The sequence below is a fragment of the Mustela lutreola genome, chromosome 14 (assembly GCF_030435805.1).
Source record: "Mustela lutreola isolate mMusLut2 chromosome 14, mMusLut2.pri, whole genome shotgun sequence".
NCBI classification, from domain to species: Eukaryota; Metazoa; Chordata; class Mammalia; order Carnivora; family Mustelidae; genus Mustela; species Mustela lutreola.
Genome location: NC_081303.1, coordinates 11,542,170 through 11,564,372, shown reverse-complemented (window position 1 = coordinate 11,564,372; position 22,203 = coordinate 11,542,170). Strand labels below are relative to the sequence as shown.

General features: G+C 44.2%; 1 protein-coding gene across 1 annotated transcript in view; it reads right to left on the bottom strand.

The window, feature by feature from the left end:
- Positions 1-1,566: 1,566 nt before the first annotated feature.
- The window catches only part of CNST (consortin, connexin sorting protein), a 108,993-nt gene continuing 88,356 nt past the window's right edge, over positions 1,567-22,203 (bottom strand). Inside the window, exons 9-11 of the mRNA XM_059144979.1 lie at positions 20,592-21,475; positions 7,893-8,028; positions 1,567-4,230 (exon numbers count right to left, since the gene is read on the bottom strand). Coding sequence (XP_059000962.1) covers positions 4,025-4,230; positions 7,893-8,028; positions 20,592-21,475 — 1,226 coding nt within the window. The 3' untranslated portion in view covers positions 1,567-4,024. The remainder of the gene's footprint in view (positions 4,231-7,892; positions 8,029-20,591; positions 21,476-22,203) is intronic.

Sequence of the window (22,203 nt, the reverse complement as noted above, 5' to 3'; positions counted from 1 at the left end):
TGCTGGTCCCATGAAACAAACTGGCAAGTACACTCTCCTTTCTGAGGTGTTTTGTCAGATGGGTATGATTGCTGAGGAAATTACTGGACCTGGAGTTTTGTGAGGTTTTCATTTGTGTTATTCAAGGCTATTTGGATTTTCAATTTTGGTTTTGCTTTTAAAAGTTTTATTTGAGAGACAAAGAGTGAGCCAAGGACAGACAGAGCATGAGTGGGGTGAGGGGCAGTGGGAGAGGGAGAAGCAGACGCCCTGCTGAGCAGAGAGCCCAATGTGAGGCTCGATCCCAGGACCCTTAGATCATGACCTGAGCCAAAGGCAGATGCTTCACAGACTCAGCCACCCATGCGCCCTAGAATTTTACTTTTATTCTTTATAGAGCTGACACCTGGTCAGAGAGAATGAACTCGAGTTTCTATTTCCACGGGTAGCAAGAACCTCAGTTTCTTCATTTTGATTCCTCCTTCCCAAACTCATGTGCCTCACCCGACACTAACTTCTTTAAGCTGCTAGATTTCTTGTTCCTGGAGCTCCAGCACCCGGCTCAGTCCTAGGCCCGCGGCAGGCACACACACGTTTGTGGAGGTGCAAAGCAGCAACCGCCACAGCTCACGGTCTGCACCAATCTCAGGGCAACGGGCAGAAAGCTGAGTTCAGGAGTCCCTCTCATTAGAACCAGGGAGGAGAGATCCCTGTCTCTCAGCACCCTAAACCCAGGAAGAGCTAAACTGTCCTAGAACTCTCCAGGAAATGTTTAGCTTACCCTAGTTTTTATAGGGCTAGTGCATGGGGCACCATAGATGTTGATCTCTGAGGTTATTCAAACGGCAGATGGCACCAGAATTTGTGCCCAAGCCTTGATTGCGCTTGTTCTTTTCGAGGGTGCAGATAACGTGACAGGATGGAAAGCAGAGACGGGGCTGGGGAGATACAAACCTGCAGGGAGGGATGTGTGTTTCCGGACGTAAGCATCACACAAATACAGGTGCAAACACCACACACACTGCGCGGGGAAGTATCCAGGGGTGTATGAGTATTACTGAAACCCACAGAAATCCACAAGAGTTCGGCAGATCATGGCAGTGGGGAGACAAAAATCAGTCTCTTTTTGAATTGGGGGGTAAATGCCCACAAAGCCAGCCTCTCAGCAAGCGGGTTCACAGCCAAAGGGTTTCTGTCTTTTTCCGACCTTCCCTGACTCTCTTTCAATTCCTGCCCCCTCCGCACCCTGCCGCCCCAGCACGCCCCAGTTCACACCTGTCCTTTCAAAATAAGGCCTGCTTTCAAATTTCAAATCCTCTCGGCATAAAACACAGATTCACAGCCCAGTGGATTTTGATTTTTAAATCCGAAGGAATGAGTTTTCAGAGTAAATTTCAGTTCCTGTGTCAGGCAGACAGGGGAACGGTTTAGAACCAAAAGAGCTTTCACGTAGGGACCTCTTAGACTTCCCAAAAATAGACGGCCATCTGCTCATGGGGCCAGACCAACCTCTCAAGGCATTTCACTATTGCTTTAAAGCCATTTTTCTCAGTACCCCACGGCTCAAAGAAACTCTTGGAGACGCTGTGTTGGTGTCCTTTTAAATTACAAGCTTGATCTGTTACCCTCAAATACAGTTTTTGGGGAAGATTAGTTACAAATAATTGTCAGTACTTTCAAATGGGAGAAAAAATTACATTGTAGTAAAACCGGATGATTTTTTTACGCGTGAAATAACAATTTCTTTTTTTTTTTAATCACCAGATGGAATTACTCCAATTCATGCAATAAATGACTATTACATTTTTTTAAAGTTGCCCTAAGTTTTTCTAGTTGAGATTTCATGCTCATTTTAAGTCAAGATACCAAGATATTCCTGAGCTCACCTCACACTCCCTGGGAAGCGTGAGGACACATATGGTTCGTCTGACACCCAAATGGGCCCCTGAGAACCAGGTAGTCTGTCTCAGTCCTGTGCCTCAGTGTGAGGTCTTCGGCTTCAGAAACGGGTGGCCCTGGTGGCAAATGTGATGCTACAGATTATTTAGGACTTTGATAGTGACCTAAAAGAGGTGAACAGGAGGGAAATTCTGATTTATCTTGACATAAAACTGGCAGAAATCCCCCCCACCAAATTCCTGTAACTAGAAATCACGAGGGTTAAACAGAAGAGGTTTGTCTCTGATGGGGATGCCCCGCACGGCAGACTTGGGTGAATGTCTTTTCTAGAACCACATGAGATAGTACCATCAACATTTTACATAGTTTACATACCATCTGAATACAAATTCTTAAAATTTATAATAGAACATTAAAATAATCTTCTAATAAAATCAGCCTTAAGTATAAGGAATCTAAATTTTAGTCTCTTGTACACTTCTAAATAAATATCTTTGATCTATAATCCTTGAAAATATTACAGTTTATGGTACATGATAGAGACAAGTCAAACGGTATTATAAGTGAAAATAAAACACCGACTTAAAAATGAACAAGCCTAAAAGTACACTGAACCGAAATTGTAGAAAATCAAAACACTAAGTACATAGCAATTAAATCCGTAGCATCGGGATAACCGAACGCATGCTCAACAACAGACTTCCAACTTATATAAAAAGCCCTTTAAAATTCATATAATCTAAATAAATAAGAGAAACACACAGGGAGGTACTGTACCAGCCAGTAACAACTAGAAAGTAATTTCTCCCTTTTTCTTTCAAGTGATCCTAACAAAAAACATGAAATAATGGTCACTTGCTAAAAAACTAGAATTCATGTGTTCTGTTTCTGTTAAAAGGCTGCCTATGCTATAAAAAGCCAAAGTGAGGCTTTCTAAATGTTAGACCACTGTACCTTAGAAAAGGAAATGCCACTGAACTGGCAGATTGAAACAAAAATCAGACACTTACCTATTTAAGATATGATTGAATTTTCGCTTAATGATCCCATAAGAGGTCTAAATCAAGCCCATGATACGAATGCACATTCGAACATCTGAATGTGTGATTTGTTAATACTGAATTATGTATCATGATTTAATTTCATGTGCCAAAGTAGTTTATTTTACATAAGACCAGAATTAAAACATCTAGAGCAGGAACTAAAATCTTCTGGATCTTTGTATTCTGGTTCCTAGATTCTCAGAACCTAATAACAGGTGCTCACCTACTGAGAAGTGGGTCTGGCACTCCTCATTCCTCAGGAAGCACTGAACCCATGATGAAGCCGGGTGCCTGAGACTTAGAGGGAGCTCTTTAGTTTGTCCTCTTTACCTCTAGGCCTGTGATTAATTTCTGGCTAGTTAATCAAATTAATTGTCCCAGATCTATCACAGTGTCTGATTTTGGGGCTAAGATTTCTACAACTCATCTGTTCCACAGTTAAGCCTTCCATCTGTGCCCACACATCTGTAGTCAGGTTCAAACGAAGATCATCTTTGTTATTCTACGTCAGGTATTTGCTTATGACAACCGTCTGAAACAGACATGCACGCATGCGCGTGCGCACACACACTCACACACGGATCATCTCACAGATGAAGAACAGAATCTGGAAATAATGCACAAAGCCTAAATTACACAGCTCCCAAAGCTAATTAAAAAAAGACAATGAAACCGTAAGGTAACTCCTTTTGATTATACACAAACTTATTGCGTGATGGCTGGAAGCGATGTCTTTGGACCAACACATGTAAACCAAGTGTCCTTTAACCATTAGCTTGACGAGGCAGCTAAAAATGGTGGGGCTCTACCAGCGCCCTTGAAGTTCTGCTGGGCGTAGCTCGCTACACTAGGAAGCAGCACAGAGCGGGCGGACGTGCTCTCCAAAGCCCATTCCTTCCATCCACGATGCTCGGATCGCCCTGTGCCTCAGGGTTGTTCTGAGAGCGCCTCTGGATCACCATTTCGAGCTGCCATTTCTGGAAGTCCAGGGCTCCTTGCTGCGGGGAGGGGATGCATGTTACAGAACTCTGAAAATAAACGCTGTTTAGAAAGTTTCTCTCTTTGATTCTCACTGCCAGCATGCCTGTGCCTCTTGAGCGCCGCTAGGAGAGGTAGATCCAGTGTTTCAGTTCTGCCATTCCCTGCAGTAGCTTAGTGTAATAGAAGTCCACGTTGTCCGCGAAGTCTGTACAAACGGGCGACTCCATGTCACCAAAAGTGCAGTACAATGCAGTTCCTCCGACACTCAGGAAAACTGTTGCTATGCACAGCAGGACCAGTAAAATACAGGAACCACCTCCCACTTCATCTGCGAACAGGAGAACAGAGTAAGGGTAAACTGGTGCAAAATGGAAATCCTGGTGTCTGCTGTCTTCTCGCTGATCATGGCAAGTAGACGTTTCTAGTGAACCTGAGTCCTCCAGGGGAAAGAGTTGCTGACAGGAAGATACTGCATGTGAGGACTGCATGGGACCCACCTGTCAGGCACCACAGACACACACCTGTCAGACACATGCCTGTCAGTCACCACACATACATACCCTTTAGTCACCATAGACACAAACCTGTCAGTCACCACAGACACACACCTGTCAGTCACCAGACACATACCTGTTAGTCACCACACACACACACACACACACACACACACCCATCGGTCACCACATCACATACCTGTCAGTCACCACAGACACACACATGTCAGTTACCACAGATACACACTTGTCAATCACCACACAACTGTAAGTCACCACATACACCTGTTATCCCAGACACACACCTGCAGTCACCACAGACACATACCTTTTAGTCACCAGACACACACCTGTCAGTCACCACACACATATACCCATCAGTAACCACAGACACACACCTGTCAGTCACTACACACACACACCTGTCAAGTCACCACATGCACCTGTTATCACAGACACACATCTGTCAGTCACCACAGACACACACCTATCAGTCACCACAGACACAGACATCTGTGGAGCCCGTCAATGTTAAAATGAAAACTAGCTCATTTACACAATGAATATAATCGCCTCTATTAAAAAAGAAAAGAAGGACAGTTCTTCTCTGGTATGCTCATAGCCTTATTTTAGGGTACAAATTACAATCTCAATATTACAATATCTTTGGAGTTCACATCATGAGTTCACCTTAAAGCAAGGTCAATTTGATATTAAACAATAAAAAATTGTCTTTGGGTGGGATCACTTTTGCATTCTACTCAATTTTACTTTTTTTAAAAAATATTATTTATTTGAGAAAGAGAGAAAGCAAGCAAGAAGGGACAGCAGCAGACAGAGGGAGAAGCAGACTCCTCACTGAGCAAGGGGGCTGATATGGGACTTGATCCTCAGATGCTGAGATAATGACCTGAGCCGAAGGAAGATGCCTAACCCACAGAACCACCCAGATGCCATTACTCAATTTTACTCTTATCTTTTATTTTTTTATTTTTTTTTTTAAAGATTTTATTTATTTATCAGAGAGAGGGGGAGAGAGCGAGCACAGGCAGACAGAATGGCAGGCAGAGGCAGAGGGCAAAGCAGGCTCCCCGCCGAGCAAGGAGCCTGATGTGGGACTTGATCCCAGGACGCTGGGATCATGACCTGAGCCGAAGGCAGCTGCTTAACCAACTGAGCCACCCAGGCGTCCCTACTCTTATCTTTTAGTGGAACAGTGATGTTCTAGCTAGTACAGTGATTTCTTTTTATTTTGCTTAATAATGGGCAGGACTGTTTTTAATAAAAATGTCCATATTGGTCTCTCAGTATTAAGAAAACGGCTATTCTGGGGTGCCTGGGTGGCTTAGTGGGTTAAAGCCTCTGCCTTCAGCTCAGGTCATGATCCCAGGGTCCTGGGATCAAGCCCCGCATTGGGCTCTCTGCTCAGCAGGGGGTCTGCTTCCCGCCCCCCCAACCCCACCTGCCTCTCTGCCTACTTGTGATCTCTGTCAAATAAATAAATAAAATCTTTTTTAAAAAATTAAAAAAATAAATAAATAAAAATCTTAAATAAATAAAAATCTTAAAAAAAAAGATTTTATTTATTTACTTGACAGAGAAAGAGAGACAGCAAGAGAGGGAACACAGGCAAGGGGAGTGGGAGAGGGAGAAGCAGGCTTCCCACTGAGCAGGGAGCCTGATTCGGGGCTCAATCCCAGGGCCCTGGGATCATGACCTGAGTCGAAGACAGACACGTACTGACTGAGCCACCCATGCGCCCCTTCACAGTTTATTTTAAAACATTTGTTTGTTTTGGGACGCCTGGGTGGCTCAGTTGGTTAAGCAGCTGCCTTCAGCCCGGGTCATGATCCCAGCGTCCTGGGATCGAGTCCCACATCGGGCTCCTTGCTTGGCAGGGAGCCTGCTTCTCCCTCTGCCTCTACCTGCCACTCTGTCTGCCTGTGCTTGCTCTCGCTCCTCTCTCTCTCTGATAAATAAATAATCTTAAATAAAAAATAAAAAAAATAAACTATTAAAAAAAAAAAAAAAAAAAAACATTTGTTTGTTTTATAGACAGGTGTTAACACTATTTATAGCTCCGTGGCCAAACCTGGAGGCCGTGAGGCACAGGTGGCTGCCGGGCAGAAGCTAAGTGACCGGGCTAAGATGTGATGGCCACCTAGTATGTAGGAATGTCCTCTGAGAATCCAGGGCTCCTCTTGGTAAGCAACAATTCAGTGCCATTCGTGCAGAGAACCGAGCACTCTCTCTGGAGAAGCCTGGGTGCAGAGCTAAAAGGAGCGTTGGGAACAGATCGTTTCCAAGGCTCCTTCATAACCGTAAATTAGAAGCTTCTACTGTAAAAATTTAGAGAACTCCACTGCGATCACTTTGTGTACCTAGAAAGCATAGCTACGTGTTTACTCTGCTATTTTAGCAATGCCGTTGTTTTATAAACTTGAGAAGCCTCTTGAAAACTCATGCTGTATTTCTTCTCACCCGTACTGACCTAAGCCTCCGATAGCCTTAGCAACAAATGCACACACGGGGCTGGGGGGAGGGGGCAAAGGTGAGCATCTTCAGAGGCTCTTTCTCCTTTAAAGTCATGTAGAAACCCCTGCAGTGTGACGCCTGAGTGGCTCACTTGGTTAAGCAACTGCCTTTGGCTCAGGTCATTATCCTGGAGTCCTGGGATCCAGCCCTGCATTGGGCTTCCTGGGAGTCTGCTTCTCTCTCTACCTGCTGCTCCTCCTGTCTGTGCGCATGCGCGTTCTCTCTCTCTCACTCTCATTCTATCCCAAATAAATAAATAAAATCTTTTTAAGAAATAAAGGCAAAAATACTTAAAAAAAAAAAAAAGGAAAGAAATCACCAGAGAATATCTTTGTAATCCAGAAATATTTCTCAGACCTCCAAAGGAATATGAATGGCTACTTAAAAACAAACAAACAAACAAACAAACAAAGACAATAGCAAGCTCACTTAAAAAAAAAAAAAGTATTAAACAGGAAATTGAATGAGCTCCAAGCAGACTGTCCATCGGTAAGACAGGGAGGCCAGGAGTTGAAGTTTATGACTTGCTCACTTATTTGAACCAAATGCTCAGGAATAACACAATTGCTGATGATCATTTGATTCTATGTTTGTTTGTTTGTTTTTAAAGATTTTATTTATTTATTTGACAGACAGAAATCACAAGTAGGCAGAGAGGCAGGCAGAGAGAGAGGAAGGGAAGCAGGCTCCCTGCCAAGCAGAGAGCCTGATGCGGGGCTCGATCCTAAGACCCTAGGATCATGACCTGAGCCCAAGGCAGAGGCCTTTACCCACTGAGCCACCCAGGCGCCCCTGATTCTATGTGTTTCTTTACAGCACATACTACAGCAACAAAGTACACATGCACTTTTTACAAACCCTGTTACCAAACATGCTCCCAAGTCGACCCAGAGAAGTAGCTGGGTGCTAGACCCGGCGGGGGGGGGGGGGGGGGGCTCCACCCCCGGGGGGGGGGGTTTACCTTGATCCAAGTCATCATCGATCTCCTGGAACCTCACTCTTCGTTTTGATGGTTTCTGCTGCATCTGGGCAGGATGGTCTCCTACACCCTCATTCCTCTTCTTTAAGATAGAGACCAGTCCTTCCGCAGGGACTACCTGTTGGAGATAGTTCACACAAACAGTAAAGAGGCCGATTCTACTCAACAGGCACTGGCATTTCTATTACAGGTTTACCCAACTCCTACAGAGAAAAACGCCATCACAATTAATTATCAGAATCGTTACAACAGAATAATACTTTGACTCTATGGAGATGACCGCCAAATAACACAGATCTGAAACGTGAGCGGCTGTCCCCACCGCCAGAGCGGGTTCCAGCGCCCGTGGCCTGTTGCAGCGCGCAGGGACCAGAAACACGGTTCCCTGTACCCACCGGGCTCTCAGCTCCATGTCCCCAGAGGGCCCCCGTAAGATGGTCACTCACGGCCCCACTCTGCTTAATCATGACTGCTGGTGCTTGCCGTATACCAGATGCTGATGCCCGCCAATTCTTCTTCTATTCACCAGCAATTTTAAGAAACGAACATGTGAGATGTGACATATACTCGATGCCATGAACTCAAGTACGCAAGATGGAGAGTCGCGTGTTACTGACTCAGCCAGCCAGGTGCCCCCCCTCCCCCTGCCCCATGCCAACTCTTAACATCAAAACAGGTGGCAAGCTCAGGTCCTCTGAGACACTATGTATTTATGAAATTAGGCTCTACTGCTCAAAGTATTTTAAGGACTTCTCTTCTGGAATATCCCAGAGCCAGTTTCCTAGGGATCTGTTGCTTTGTAATACGCAGAGGTTGGCAAACTACAGGCAGTAGGTCAAGGGCCCCTTGCCTACTTTTTGTAAATAACATTTAATTGGAACACAGCCAAGCCCATTCATCTATACACCCTGTGGGGCTGCTACAACAGCAGAAATGAGGAGCTCCAACAGACCCTAATGCCTAAAATGTGTACTATTTGGCCCTTCGGAGAAAGAGCTGGCTGAAATCTCCTGTCCCCCACCGCCACCCCTTTCTATGCTGCCTCCTCCCCACCCTTTCTTTAGGAACAAAGACAAAAACAAAAGCCCTTGCCATTTAGGACTTAAGAGAATCCACGGTGTAGGGAGAAGGGGGTCAGCTGGTCGAGCCACACAGGAAGCAAATGGCCCCCTCCACCAACAAGCAGCAGGTTGATTCGAAGAAGTTAACCTGTGAGTTGGTCTGATGGCCAAGCTGCGGGTGATGACACAGGTGGGCATTGTGGGCCCAACATGCAGGTGTCAGTGACTTGCTGGGAGCAGGTCACTGGAAGCTGAGGGCTCTGCTTGTGATGTCGTCTGTGTGATCGATGGCATAAAATACTTAATGCGATTTCCAGCTCCAGCCAGCCATCGCTGATAATGTGCTATGCATAAATATTACTGATCCTGTTCGTTCTTTTTATAACTCAAGGCTTTTAGGGCCAAATGACTCAATATAATCTTCTACTGGGCTTCCCTGAACATGGGTCTATAGAAACCATTATCTTAAAAAAAAAAAATCAATGTTAGCAATTTATTCTTTTTATAGGAAATGTGTATTTCAGATGATGTCCTTCTTTTGAGAACACTAAAGCACTTTAGTGACATTAAAATGGAAAGTACAAATATGCAAAGGAACAGACTTTCAAATGTTTCTTTAGAAAGCAACAGCATCAAACACCCCCTTTATCCAACATTAAAGAGCCCCCTTCTGCAGCCAGGGAATGACTTCATGCACACCACACTGAAACGGAGAGGAAAAGAGTCCTAATAAATCTCTGAAGAGCAAGAGATGGAAAACTGGAAATGACTTCTAATGGCTATATTACTACTAATGATGTATCACTGATATTCTTTTTATTTTTTGTAAATGTAGGAAAAAAGGAGGGGGTGCATTTTCATAGCCTATCTATTTTCATGACCTATTTTCTCCATAAAATAAAGTCATACCCTTACTTACAGTGAATTCATCTAACCCTAAGTGTTTTCAAGTTGCTTTAAATACTAAGAAAAAAAATCCTACTGATAATTGGCGGTGGGGGAGAAGTGTGTGGATGAGCCCCAGAGTGGCGTTACTGTTACCTTTACACCTCTGGAATATGACACTACATCAAAAACTAATGATGTACTGTATGGTGACTAAGAACATCAAAAAAGACAGCGAAAGTGAACAAAGGTATGTTGAAGGACTGAACGAACCTCTGAAGTCATCAGGAAAGACACAGATGTGCTCCTAAGACCCGGCCACCAGTCTTGGCGCACCGGCTGGGGCATCCAGCTCTGGAAGTCACGCAGTTAAGGACTACAAGCCTTCCCAAGTGGCCCCCACCTTATTTACTGCGGGAGGCAATGAACTTTGGCAAGTTTTTGAAAGTGGGGAGAAATTACAGTTGTGTGAGATGGGTCAACATTCTGCTTTGACCCCGTCCCCCCAACCTAAGCCTTAATTCTTGGCTAGAAATCTAACCACACCTTATACTTTGTTTTTCGTTTCCTGTCCCACCAAAAATGGCTTGTTTCAGCAGGCACGCCCCAGTATGAAGTGAGGGCATGTGCACTTTTCTCTCCTTTCAGTTGGGTTCAGGGACCTCCTCTGGGGAGCTTTCCTTTCTCATGGCCCTGAATTCCTAGTCTACAGACATGGAACAAGGGATGGTGGGTCCAAGTTTAGGCCCAGGAGATGAATGCCAAGGGCGAAACTCTTAGAAGACAACCGGTGGGTGTGGTCCTTTCGGTTTTGGCAAGAGTTTTGGGCAGGAGGGTACCTGGTGGCTCAGTCAGTGAAGTGTCTGCCTTCGGATCAGGTCATGAGTTCTGGGATCGAGCCCTGCATCGGGCTCTCTGCTCAGTGGGGAGTCTGTTTCTCCCTCTGTGCCTCACACTGCTTGTGTTCTCTCTCGCTCAAATAAATAAATAAAATCTTTTTTTTTTTAAGATTTTATTTATTTATTTGACAGAGAGAGATCACAAGTAGGCAGAGAGGCAGCAGAGAGAGAGAGAGAGAGGATGAAACAGACTCCCTGCTGAGCAGAGAGCCCGATGCAGGACTCGATCCCAGGACCCTGAGATCATGACCTGAGCCGAAGGCAGCGGCTTAACCCACTTAGCCATCCAGGCACCCAATAAATAAAATCTTTAAAAAAAAAAAAAAAAAAAAAAGAGAGAGAGAGAGAGAGAAAGTAAAAAAAAGTTTTTTGGGCAGGGGTCTTAGAACCTACCCCTACCACAGAAATTCCACCTACCACACCAAGGCAGTCAAACATAAAGTTTAAGAACCAACTTTGGGGGGCGCCTGGGTGGCTCAGTGGGTTAAGCCTCTGCCTTCAGCTCAGGTCATGATCTCAGGGTCCTGGGATGGAGCACCGCATCAGGCTCTCTGCTCAGCAGGAAGCCTGCTTCCTCCTCTCTCTCTGCCTGCCTCTCTGCCTGCTTGTCATCCCTCTCTGTCAGATAAATAAATAAAATCTTAAAAAAAAAAAAAAAAGAATCAACTTTGGCAGAGTTTTCCTTGATTCTATGGGAGAAAGGCAAGTAAGCCAAAGCAAGGTCAGGGTCTTAGTTTAGGGTCTTATGCAAAAGACTGCCAAGTGTTTCTAAGTAGGTAGAGAATATGATTTAGGACACACTGGAAGTGTGTCTTCTCCAAATGACCCCCTCCCCAAAGTTTCAATGTCTTTTTCCCCCTTTTCTTACAACAATGTCAGCATTAAAAGGTAAAATTTTGAAATCTCAAAACAATAAAGCTTTTAAAAAACAAATTTAGCTGTCTACTTCAATTACCAAGTTTCTTTCCTATCTAAACAAAATATAACAGCCCTTCCACTGAGAACAAAAAAAAAAAATCTAAGCTGTAATTAATGTAATTGTTGCTGGTGGTATTCCATGAATACGTGAAGAATTAAAAACAAAAGCAAAACAAAACATCCATCTGGCCTAGTCCTGTACATTTGCAAATAAATAGTTCTACTGTGCGGGCCCCTCAAATGTCAATGATCGTCTTAAATAGCATTTTAAGAATTAACTGATCATAAAAAACAAAAATTATTTTGTAACTCTACTGGCACACAGTAAACCTTCTGTGACAAGGAAAACACCAAGAGGGCCTCACTGTTAAAGCTGCCTGCACCCAAAATTAAAGGAGAAAGCAGACACCACCTAAGATTCCTCTAATGACAAAGACTTGCTCAAACCAGAACTTCGAGGCTGGTGAATTTTGGACAGGAATACATGATTTTTTGTTGTAATGTATTGGATGCTCTTATTAATGGGTTGTAATACTGTTTCTGAGAACTGTCTTGTGTTTCCAGCACTTGGAAGATGCCTTGAAACGTGAATTATAATGTCAAGTGACAGGATTTTGTGTTTTGACTCATCATTTCTCTGTTCTGCTTTTTTCCCACCTCCCCTAATCAAAAAATACTTTAAAGTGTCTATTTTAATGCTTGGAAAGCTGTAGTAAACTTAGTCTCCCTGAATTGATCACAGATGATATACTTGAGGTCAGTTTATTGTTTGCCAAGACATTATTTGGGTCTTCAATTTCAAATGATAGAAATATGTTCCACAGAAATGTTTAAAATGTAAATTACTGGGGCACCTGGGTGGCTCAGTGGGTTAAGCCGCTGCCTTCGGCTCAGGTCATGATCTCAGGGTCCTGGGATCGAGCCCCGCATCGGGCTTTCTGCTCAGCAGGGAGCCTGCCTCCTCCTCTCTTTCTCTGCCTCTCTGCCTACTTGTGATCTCTCTCTGTCAAATAAATAAAATAAAATCTTAAAAAAAAAAGTAAATTATTTTAATTAGCTGGGAAAGGGTCATTCTATTAAATATTTGAATTAATATTAAAGTGAGATATTTAGTAAGATAAAGGAAACCACCGTTGTAGTCTGTCAGTTTCTCTTATATATTAAAAAAAAAAAAGTTGTTTCTGACTACCTTGAGAATTAACATTCACAAATCACACTCATATATTCTAAGTAGCTTACACGCCGGTGAGTTCACTCTAGAAAAATGTGTCAAGGGACGCCTGGGTGGCTCAGTTGGTTGGACAACTGCCTTCGGCTTAGGTCATGATCTCGGAGTCCCGGGATCGAGTCCCGCATCGGGCTCCCAGCTCCACGGGGAGTCTGCTTCTCTCTCTGCCCTTCTCCTCACTCATGCTCTCTCTCCCTGTCTCTCTCTCAAATAAATAAATAAAATCTTAAAAAAAAAAAAAAAAAAAAAAAAAAAAAAAAAAAAAAAAAAAAAAAAGAAAAATGTGTCAAATTTACCACCACTGTTCACTGAAGGAATGTGATGGCCCCTGCCAGCGCCTTCAGGTTTGGGCTCCATCAAAAGACCTGTAATTTGGCCAAACGGTACACACCTACACAACATGCCACACGTGACCTTCACAACTCTATCACTCAGGCGTAATTAGTCCCATTATACAGAACAAGCCAAGCTCAGACACCTCATATAACCTGCTTAATACATTTGTCGCACCAACTACTATCAGAGTTTGATACAAGCTTGTTAAACCTCTTGCCCTTTTCTTGATGGGAAGAGATCTTATTTTCTGTGACTGTTAAAATTTTGCTTGGTGTCCTCTGTTAGTATGTTACAATTAAAGTGAGATGAACACAATTTTCAAATAAGCCTAAGGGGTTTCTTTTGTCTTTCTGAAGTACCTGTATCCTTACCTTATACACCATCAGCTAATGGCTTAAGCCATTGATCTAGCAACGTGGGGGAGGAGATGGAGAGATGAAAGATCTTTTGTGTCATTCAATTAATCTGCAAGTAGTTTAATGTCATGGCTCCTAAGACAGCAAATTAGTATTATAAGTGACAGCTGGAGCAAGAGGAGGCATCTACAGGGAGGAAAGCCATCTTCCGGAAAAAACACAGTGGGGACCTGTGACCCCACAGTCATGCACCTTACAACAGTGTAGGTCAGACAGAGCAAGAAGGCGGGAAAAACCAATAGTATCAAAGTCTGTCAACGAGGAAGTTGTTTTTTTTAAAAGATTTTATTTATTTATTTGACAGATACATAGAGCACAAGTAGGCAGAGCAGCAGGCAGAGGGAGAGGGAGAAGCAGGCTCTCCATTGAGCAGGGAGCCCTATGTGGGACTCGATCCCAGGATCATGGGATCATGACTTGAGCCAAAGGCAGCTGCTTAACCGACTGAGCCACCCAGGTTCCCCCAATGAGGAAGTTTTAAAAGATGAGTTTAAAGAGGAAGAAGTTGTTTTTAAAAAAATAAAGAGTTTTATCATGTCTCTACGTTTCCAGATTAGGCACTACCTCGTGTTTTTTGTAATTTGCTTAACAGAATGATTTCATAAGTACAAAACAGGAAAAGAAATAACAATGTCAAGAACCACTTCACTTTTTAACCCCCAGTAAACTGTTTAAATAGGGAGACTCCAGAACAAACACTTGGGTTTTCCTGCCCACATCCACTGCTAAGACCTGAACCCCACCCTTGCTGCTTCTCACCTCCACTGTGGAAATAACCTGATGGGTCTCCTTGCTTTGGCACTGCCCCTGTACCTTCTAGTCTCCACAGAGCAGCAGGAGGTCAGGTCACACCTCCTGTTCCAAACCATGGCTTTCCACCACGATTGAATGTGATTTTGGTTCCTTACCCTGGTCTGGAGGCCCTACAGGCACCGGCTTCACCTTATCTTCCTGAACTCTCCGCTCTTCTTCCCCTGTTCACTGTGCCCCAGCTGTGCTGGCTCTCCCAGTGCCTTCCCTCCCCCTGGATTAAAAAAAGAGCCCATCCCCCCACCCTGCCCATCAGCTCCATCACTCTCCATCCCTCACCCTGCTGAGACTGGCACAGTGCTTACTAATATCCGAACCTACAATGTTGATTATTTTATTTTTTCAAGTAGGCTCCATGCCTCATGTGGGGCTTGAACTCACAACCCTGAAATCAAGACCTGAGCTGAGACTGAGTCAGACTCAATAACTGAGCCACCCAGGCGCCCCTACATGGTTTATTTTATGTGACCTTATTTATCATGGGTCTCTCCCTCTACAAAGTAAGCTTCACAAGAGGCTGACCTGAGTTCGCTGGTGTGTCCTCAGTTTCTAGAATATAGTAGGTGCTCAACAAATATGCCAAAGAGAAAATGAATACACAGACAACCAGTGTACATATAGACAGCACCTAGCTTACACTTATTAAGATAACATAGATTTTCCCCTTAACATAATCGAAACTAAATAGGTCTTCAAAGGTTATTCATTTTTCCGAGTACACTAGGTTTAAAAGCAAAACCAAAGCCTTACTCTGTCTAGGTTCTGTTATTGACAATAACGTGTTGGCTTTGTAGAGGACACTTTCCATGAAGCCTCTTGAGGACTGGAAGACTGCATTTCCTCCACTGGCCCTGCTGCCCTGCACAGAAGACCACAGTCACTGTTTCTAAAACCCTCCTTTGTGCAGGATCCATAGACCAGGTACCTACAGGATTTCCTAAACTGCTCCTGAGCCCTGGCTGCCATCTTAACTCCGTGTGGAATCCCACAGTGGCTCGTCTTCACGTAACTTCCCCATCCCGGCAATCTAGCCAAGAGACAGAGCCGGAGACGGCACAGAGAGCAGAGAGGGGCACAGGTTCTCTGATGATAAATCCAACAGCAACTCCGGGTTGGCAGCATTCTCCCCATCAGAAAGTTTAAGGTTTTGTTTCTTGGGACACAATCTGAAGATACCTAAGTAAATGGGGCGGATACAGACAGAGCCACGAGCATGTCCTGCCCTCTTTCAGATCAAAAACTTTTTAGAGCACCAAGCTTTGGGGAAGCTTGGAGATTTGGAGAAGCAAACTGGCTTCTTTCCCAACTAATCCCTGCAAATAGATTACACGTGTACATATTAGTGAAGAAAAATGAGTGGCTTATCTCCATAAGACATATTATGCTCCTAAAATGTGCTCACAGAGGGGACCTCTTGAATTGTATACTATGATTATTTTCAGTGTGAAAAGACAGATTAATTTTCAAAAAATTCACCCAATACTCAATATCACTCATTTAGAAAACTAAATAACTCCCCAACCCCCACTCCCTCATGGAACAATCTACTACAAGTGGAGTGGACTTTTATTAGCAGTATGGGATTGGATCAGGGCACCACCTTGAATTTGAAGAAAATACTTCTCGTCTCAGGTTTGATGCTAGGAACAGCTGAAGAATTTTGTAACTTTAGTTTTGTTTTTTAAGATCTTATTTATTTATTTGACAGAGAGTGAGCACGTGCAGAAGTGGGGGGAGGGGCAGAGGGAGAGCGACAAGCAGACCCTGCGCTGTGTGTGGAGCCTGTGGTGGTCTGGATCCCACAACCCTGAGCCCATGTCCGGAGTCAGAAGCTCAACCAACGGAGCTGCCCAGGTGCCTTGGAATAGCTGAAGGGTTTTAAGAGAAGCTATCACAACTCTCCCAGTGTCCAGTCCCAAGCAAGTCAATGAATTTTGGCATTACCAGGCTCCTTGGGTAAGGGGAGTTTGAATTCCAACATTAAAATAATAACGTCAGAATATTATGGGCATTGCAATAAAATCTCATCTTTTCCCCAAAACCAGGATAGTTAAATTCAGGCAACAGAGAACACATGGGGTTGGACACCTGTTGGGAATGCAGGCTTTACACACGGAGTGTCCCTGTCTGAATTTTTAGTCACTGCATCTGCGATGCCATGGTACACACAGAAGTTAGGTAAAAATACTGAGAAGGGAACAAAAGAGTGAATCTCCCTACTTTGCTGATGCTGCACATGTAATAAACTTTTTTTTAAAGATTTTATTTATTTATTTGACAGAGAGAGAATGAGCACAAGCAGGGGGGTTGGGAGAAGGAGAAGCAGGCTTCCTGCTGAGCAGGGAGCCTGATGTGGGGCTCCATCCCAGGACTCTGGGATCTTGACCTGAGCTGAAGGCAGACACTTAACCAACTGAGCCACCCAGGCACCCTGTGATAAACTTCTTATATTAAAAACCTATGAAGTGAGCTTAAATGTTTCTAATGCTTTTTAAAAACAGTGCTGGGGGCACCTGGGTGGCTCAGTTGTTAAGCATCTGCCTTCAGCTCAGGTCATGATCCCAGAGTCCTGGGATCGAGCCCCATATCGGGCTCTCTGCTCCGAGGGGAGCCTGCCACTCCCCTGTTTGTGCTCTCTCTATCAAATAAATAAATCTTTAAAAAAAAAAAAAAAAAAAAGTGGGTTCTACTTCTGGTGAGAGCGTGTCCTGCTCTTTTTTACATAAGAAAGAATATCAGGGCTCCAGACACTAAGCTATCATTTTACTTGGCAAAGTTATTCTGGATTTAAAAATGCTTCTCAAATCCAGAAAAGTTTCATTTACACAAGTCTCTGCATCACTGAGTTAAATTAGTGATTAGTAGATGGTTTTAGTTCTCTCTGAGATGGTGCATGAACTGTTCCATCTGATGGGATGAACCTGGTTGTTTAAAGGACACTGGCCTGCCCGTTGTTGTCAAGGCCCAGGAGCACAGCAGCCGGAGCCCAAGAATGCCCAAGAGGCAAGAGAATGAGGGCAGAGAGACCGGTAGAAAGGGAAAACCTGGCAGTGAAAGAACATTCCACCATAAGCACAGAGGTCGGAAGAGTGGGGAGCACTGACGAAGTCGGTGAGGGGTGGAGTCACTCACAGGAAGAAGGGCAGGGTGGGAAAAGGGACCAGAGGGCTGCCTAGGACGACACGGCCATGTGGACGCTATGCTGTGCATCCCCTGCTCACTCAAGTATGAAGCATGAAAAATATTCCAAAAACAATTTTAGTAAAATTACCCAAGTGAGCCCCCAAGCGATAAAATCTCATTCCTCACTGAATCATCTCATTCCTCACTGAATCCTCCGCACCTGACCGGAGATGGCCTTAGGAGAATTCTGCCGAGAGCATGTAACCTGGTTTGGATTAAAAAGGAGTTTGTGGGGCACGTCGGGGGCTCGGTGGGTTCAGTGTCTGCCTTTGGCTCTGGTCATGATCCCAGGGTCCTGGGATCGAGTCCTGCATCGGGCTCCCTGCTCAGCGGGAGCCTGCTTCTCCCTCTCCCTCTGCTGTTCCTCCTGCTTATGCTCTCTCTCTCTCTCTCTGTCATATAAAAAAAAAAGTTTGCACTTACAAGCAAACCTACTATCACCTGGACATTTTACTTAGCTCAAAACTCTACTCTTACAGTATTGAGGAAATTAGTTTTGATCGTAGTGGATCTTTTGAGGTTCTTAAAACAGCACAAATTAAAAGATAATAGAATTGTAGGAAAGGGAACCATCACGCATAAAAAATAACTTCACAGTTATTGAATAACTTTGGATATTGTTCAAAGTTGAATATTGAAAATATTGAATAACTTTGAATAACTTCACTGTGAAGTTATTCAAAGTTATTCAAAGACACTTTAAAATGTAAACAGTTTCGGGGCGCCTAGGTGGCTCAGTGGGTTAAGCCTCTGCCTTAGGCTCAGGTCATGATCTCAGAGTCCTGGGATCGAGCCCTGAGTCAGGCTCTCTGCTCGGCAGGGAGCCTGCTCCCCGCCCCACGCCTGCCTCTCTTCCTACTTGTGATCTCTGTCTGTCAAATAAATAAATAAAATCTTTAAAATGTAAATAGTTTCCACTGCTTGCTAGGTGTTATCTAGTAGGAAACACTGATGTTATGAGTTTGAGGAAGGAACGCTCCACTTGGTTCTAATACAATGAAGTGAGTTCAACAGCACCCCCCCACACCCACCCCTCCAAAACAAGTGTTCTGCAAAGTAGGGAGGATCTCTGTCTGTCAAATAAATAATAAATAAAATCTTTTTTTTTTTTTAAAGAAGAAGTTGTGGTAAGATCTGTCTAACATAGAATTGCAATTTTAACAAGTGAGTGGCATTAATTACATTCACAAATGTTGTGCTACCACTACCAGGAGCAACTTTTAAAATTTTCATCCGCCCAAACAGAAACTCTGCACTCATTAAGCATTATGAAACGATTTCAAGAGGAAATTAGGAAGAAAAAAAAAAAAACCACAGTTCATAGAAGGCTGACTTGTAAGTGGTAATAAAAATCTGGTTAAAATAAACAAATGAATGAATACTGGATCTAGTGCTTTACTATTCTATCCAACCTTGATCAAGAAAAAATGAAAACTAGTTTCTGGGGAGCTGACCAGAGCACACAATGCAAGGAGCCAGTGACTTCAGGGCCCCTGATCCGAGCAAGCTCCCACGGGCTCTACCTTCCCGGGAACTCTGGTGCCCACTTTAGCTCTGCTGCTTTTCCAGTTTCTACTTGAAGTTTAAGTTTCCTTCCCCAAGTGATGATGCAGAATTAGAAAACAATGGCTATCAATGGGACTTAAAAGATTACTTGGAAAAAACTGTAAGATGAAAAACAGGAAGAGTAACTGGTGTCCTAATTTTCAAGGGAGGAAACAGCAACATGGAGAGTTTGTAGGAACTCTGTAGGGCTGCTAGCTGCTGGGTCTGTATGTAACCTCAGACAAAGACCTCTCCAATTTACGAGGCCAGCTTCTAGAGGGGCTACAGTTTGTATATGGCTGTTTTTTTCCCCCTTAACTTTTTTTTAAAAGATTTTTGTTTATTTATTTGAGAGAAAGAGAGAGAGCACAAGCAGAGGGAATGGCAGAGGGAGAGGGAGAAGCAGGCTCCCTTCTCAGGACTTGATCCCAAGACCCTGGGATCATGACCCAAGCTGAAGGCAGACCCTCAACTGACGGAGCCACCCAGGCGCCCCCTTTTTGCCCCTTAACTTTAAAAAACTGTATTATCAAACAAAGGAGAATAGTCATCTTGATCCTGTCTACCATTTTTTGTTTGTTTTGTTTTGACCAGCTTCATTACTGTTTGGAGAAACTTTGGATTATATATAATATTTTACTTAGTCAAGCAGTAAGTATGAAGTCTGTTCAAACCTACAGCTTATAAATTCATAGTACAAGAAAGAGAAAATTCACAATGTACAACTTAATGACTTAAAAATCCACCGAGGGGCGCCTGGATGGCTCAGGGGGTTAAAGCCTCTGCCTTCAACTTGGGTCATGATCCCCCTGGGATCGAGCCCCGCATTGGGCTCTCTGCTCAGAGGGGAGCCTGCTTCCTCCTCTCTCTCTCTGCCTGCCTCTCTGTCTACTTGTGATCCCTCTCTGTCAAATAAATAAACAAAATCTTAAAAAAAAAATCCACCAGTATCTCCTTGTCTTACAGTATTTTAAAATGTTTCCTTTGTTCTGTTGTACTGTTTTAAAGAATTAAAAAATATATCAATAATCATAAGAGTATGTATTATGAGAGGGAAAAAATGAGATTTCCTTACAAGAAGTAATTAATCTTGTCTTGATCATAATTTCCAGAACCATCAAATAAGTCACAGCAGTATAAAAACCCGTGTTCATAGCACTTACTGTCCCCGGAGGCATGCAATCAAAGTTCTTGAAGTATAAACACCGTGATCAAAGTCATCTTATTCAATCCATATAAAAAAAACAAAACTACTAATTATTAAAAGTTTACATTAAGTAGATTTCCCCCTCATGCTGGAAACAGGGAACATTTACAAAAACGAGGCACTACTTAGCAGAGAGATACTTGCAAAATTTCATTGTACTTTTAATTGTCCTTCTGTTAAATCCCACACGTACCTCTGCAATCTCTATCCTTTTGGCGAGATCGTCAAGGGAAAGACTGCTCTCGTCCGAAGGCAGATCCTCCTGCAGACTGTAGGAAGCTTCGTCCGGAGAAAGATCTGGAAGGAGGTCTGAGTCTTCCTCCTGGTTGTCTTCACATGACAGGGAGTCTTCAGCATCTTTTAAGCATCCTTCTAACAGGCTGTTCAAATAGTCTTCCGTCTCTTTATTGACTCGCTCGTCCTCACCCCCCCTCTCCTCGGGGGCCATACACACCTCCAGACCCCCTGCACTTAAGTCGGATTCTTGATGACTCTCCTCGAGCGCCCTCTCAGCGAGCTCTGGGTCCGGAGGCCCCCGCAGTGATTTTCCATCCCTGTCTGTGAGATCAAGTTGCTGCAGCTCATTGAATTCACTGTTCTCAAGTCGGCCTGGAGGCAACGCCTGCGAAGCATCCTTCAGCGGCAAGTGGAGTCCCTTTCTCTGAGCCTGGGAATACTGTCCCTCGGGGGCGGGCGCAGGGGCTAGGAGGGCAGAGCCGGCTGAGATCAAGGGCTCGAGCATGGACTCGCCTGTGAGCGACGCGGTGGGGGCTGCGGTGGGGCCTCCTACTGAGGCCACATCTCCGCCCGCCTGTGTCTGAGGCAGCTGCTGGCGGCTGTCATCCTCCCAGGCGTCCCCAGACCGGCTCCCCGCCGAGTCCCAGGGCTGGGCGTGGAGCTCCCGCGTGGCCTCGGCGCTGCAGACCGGCTCCTCCGTGTGGCCTATCCCTGCAGTTACCAGGTGGCTCGGGGGCTCGGCCTGCCTGTCCATCGGGTGACAGCAGGGGTTGCTCTCCTGGGTTCCCTCTGGATGCTGGCTTTCTTCCCTTGGCTCCAGGCCAAGACAACTTTCATTCTCTGAAGACGAAGGAAAACAAGTTGTAAGATTCAAGCAGGCGGGGAGAGAGAGGACATAAGTGAATTACTACGTGTGACACAACAAAATTCAAGACCTCTCCAGCGGAGATGGCATCTGCTTGGATTAACGGTGTCTTTAGAGAGAGGAAATACTCTGTTCAGTCAATAACCCTTTACCTTTAGAAATTAACAGAGATTGTTCAGACCATGTTAAGAATATGAATATGTAATTTAGTCTTCGTTGTCATTGGAGGTAGTTTTTTAAAGGCTGAGGGATAGTTTTCTGAACTTTTTTGGCTTTCTGTATTTCCTTCCATATCTACCCTCCACTGAAGATCAGATTTATACTGTTATTTTTATGGATTTTTCAGTTTTAAAGACTACCTACTGTGGACAAAGAGGATTCATTCTCTCAGTTCTTTCTATTCCTTTCCTCCAATGATGTATTATTTCTCCTCCTTCAGTTTCCCACTACAGTTCCACACAATTCTGGGGCAAAGCAATATTCACGACCCTGCTATGGCTTTGTAACTATTATTCACAACTGACCTACATTGTGTAAGGGGATACATTTTCCTTTCTGATTTCCACTTTATCTTGCGTGCTGTTGATGGCTGCCTCATTCCTTCATTTAAAAAAAAATCCTTGCCAGGGCACCTGGGTGACTCTAGTCAGTTAAGCGTCTGACATCAGCTCAGGTCATGATCTCAGGGTCCTGGGATAGAGTA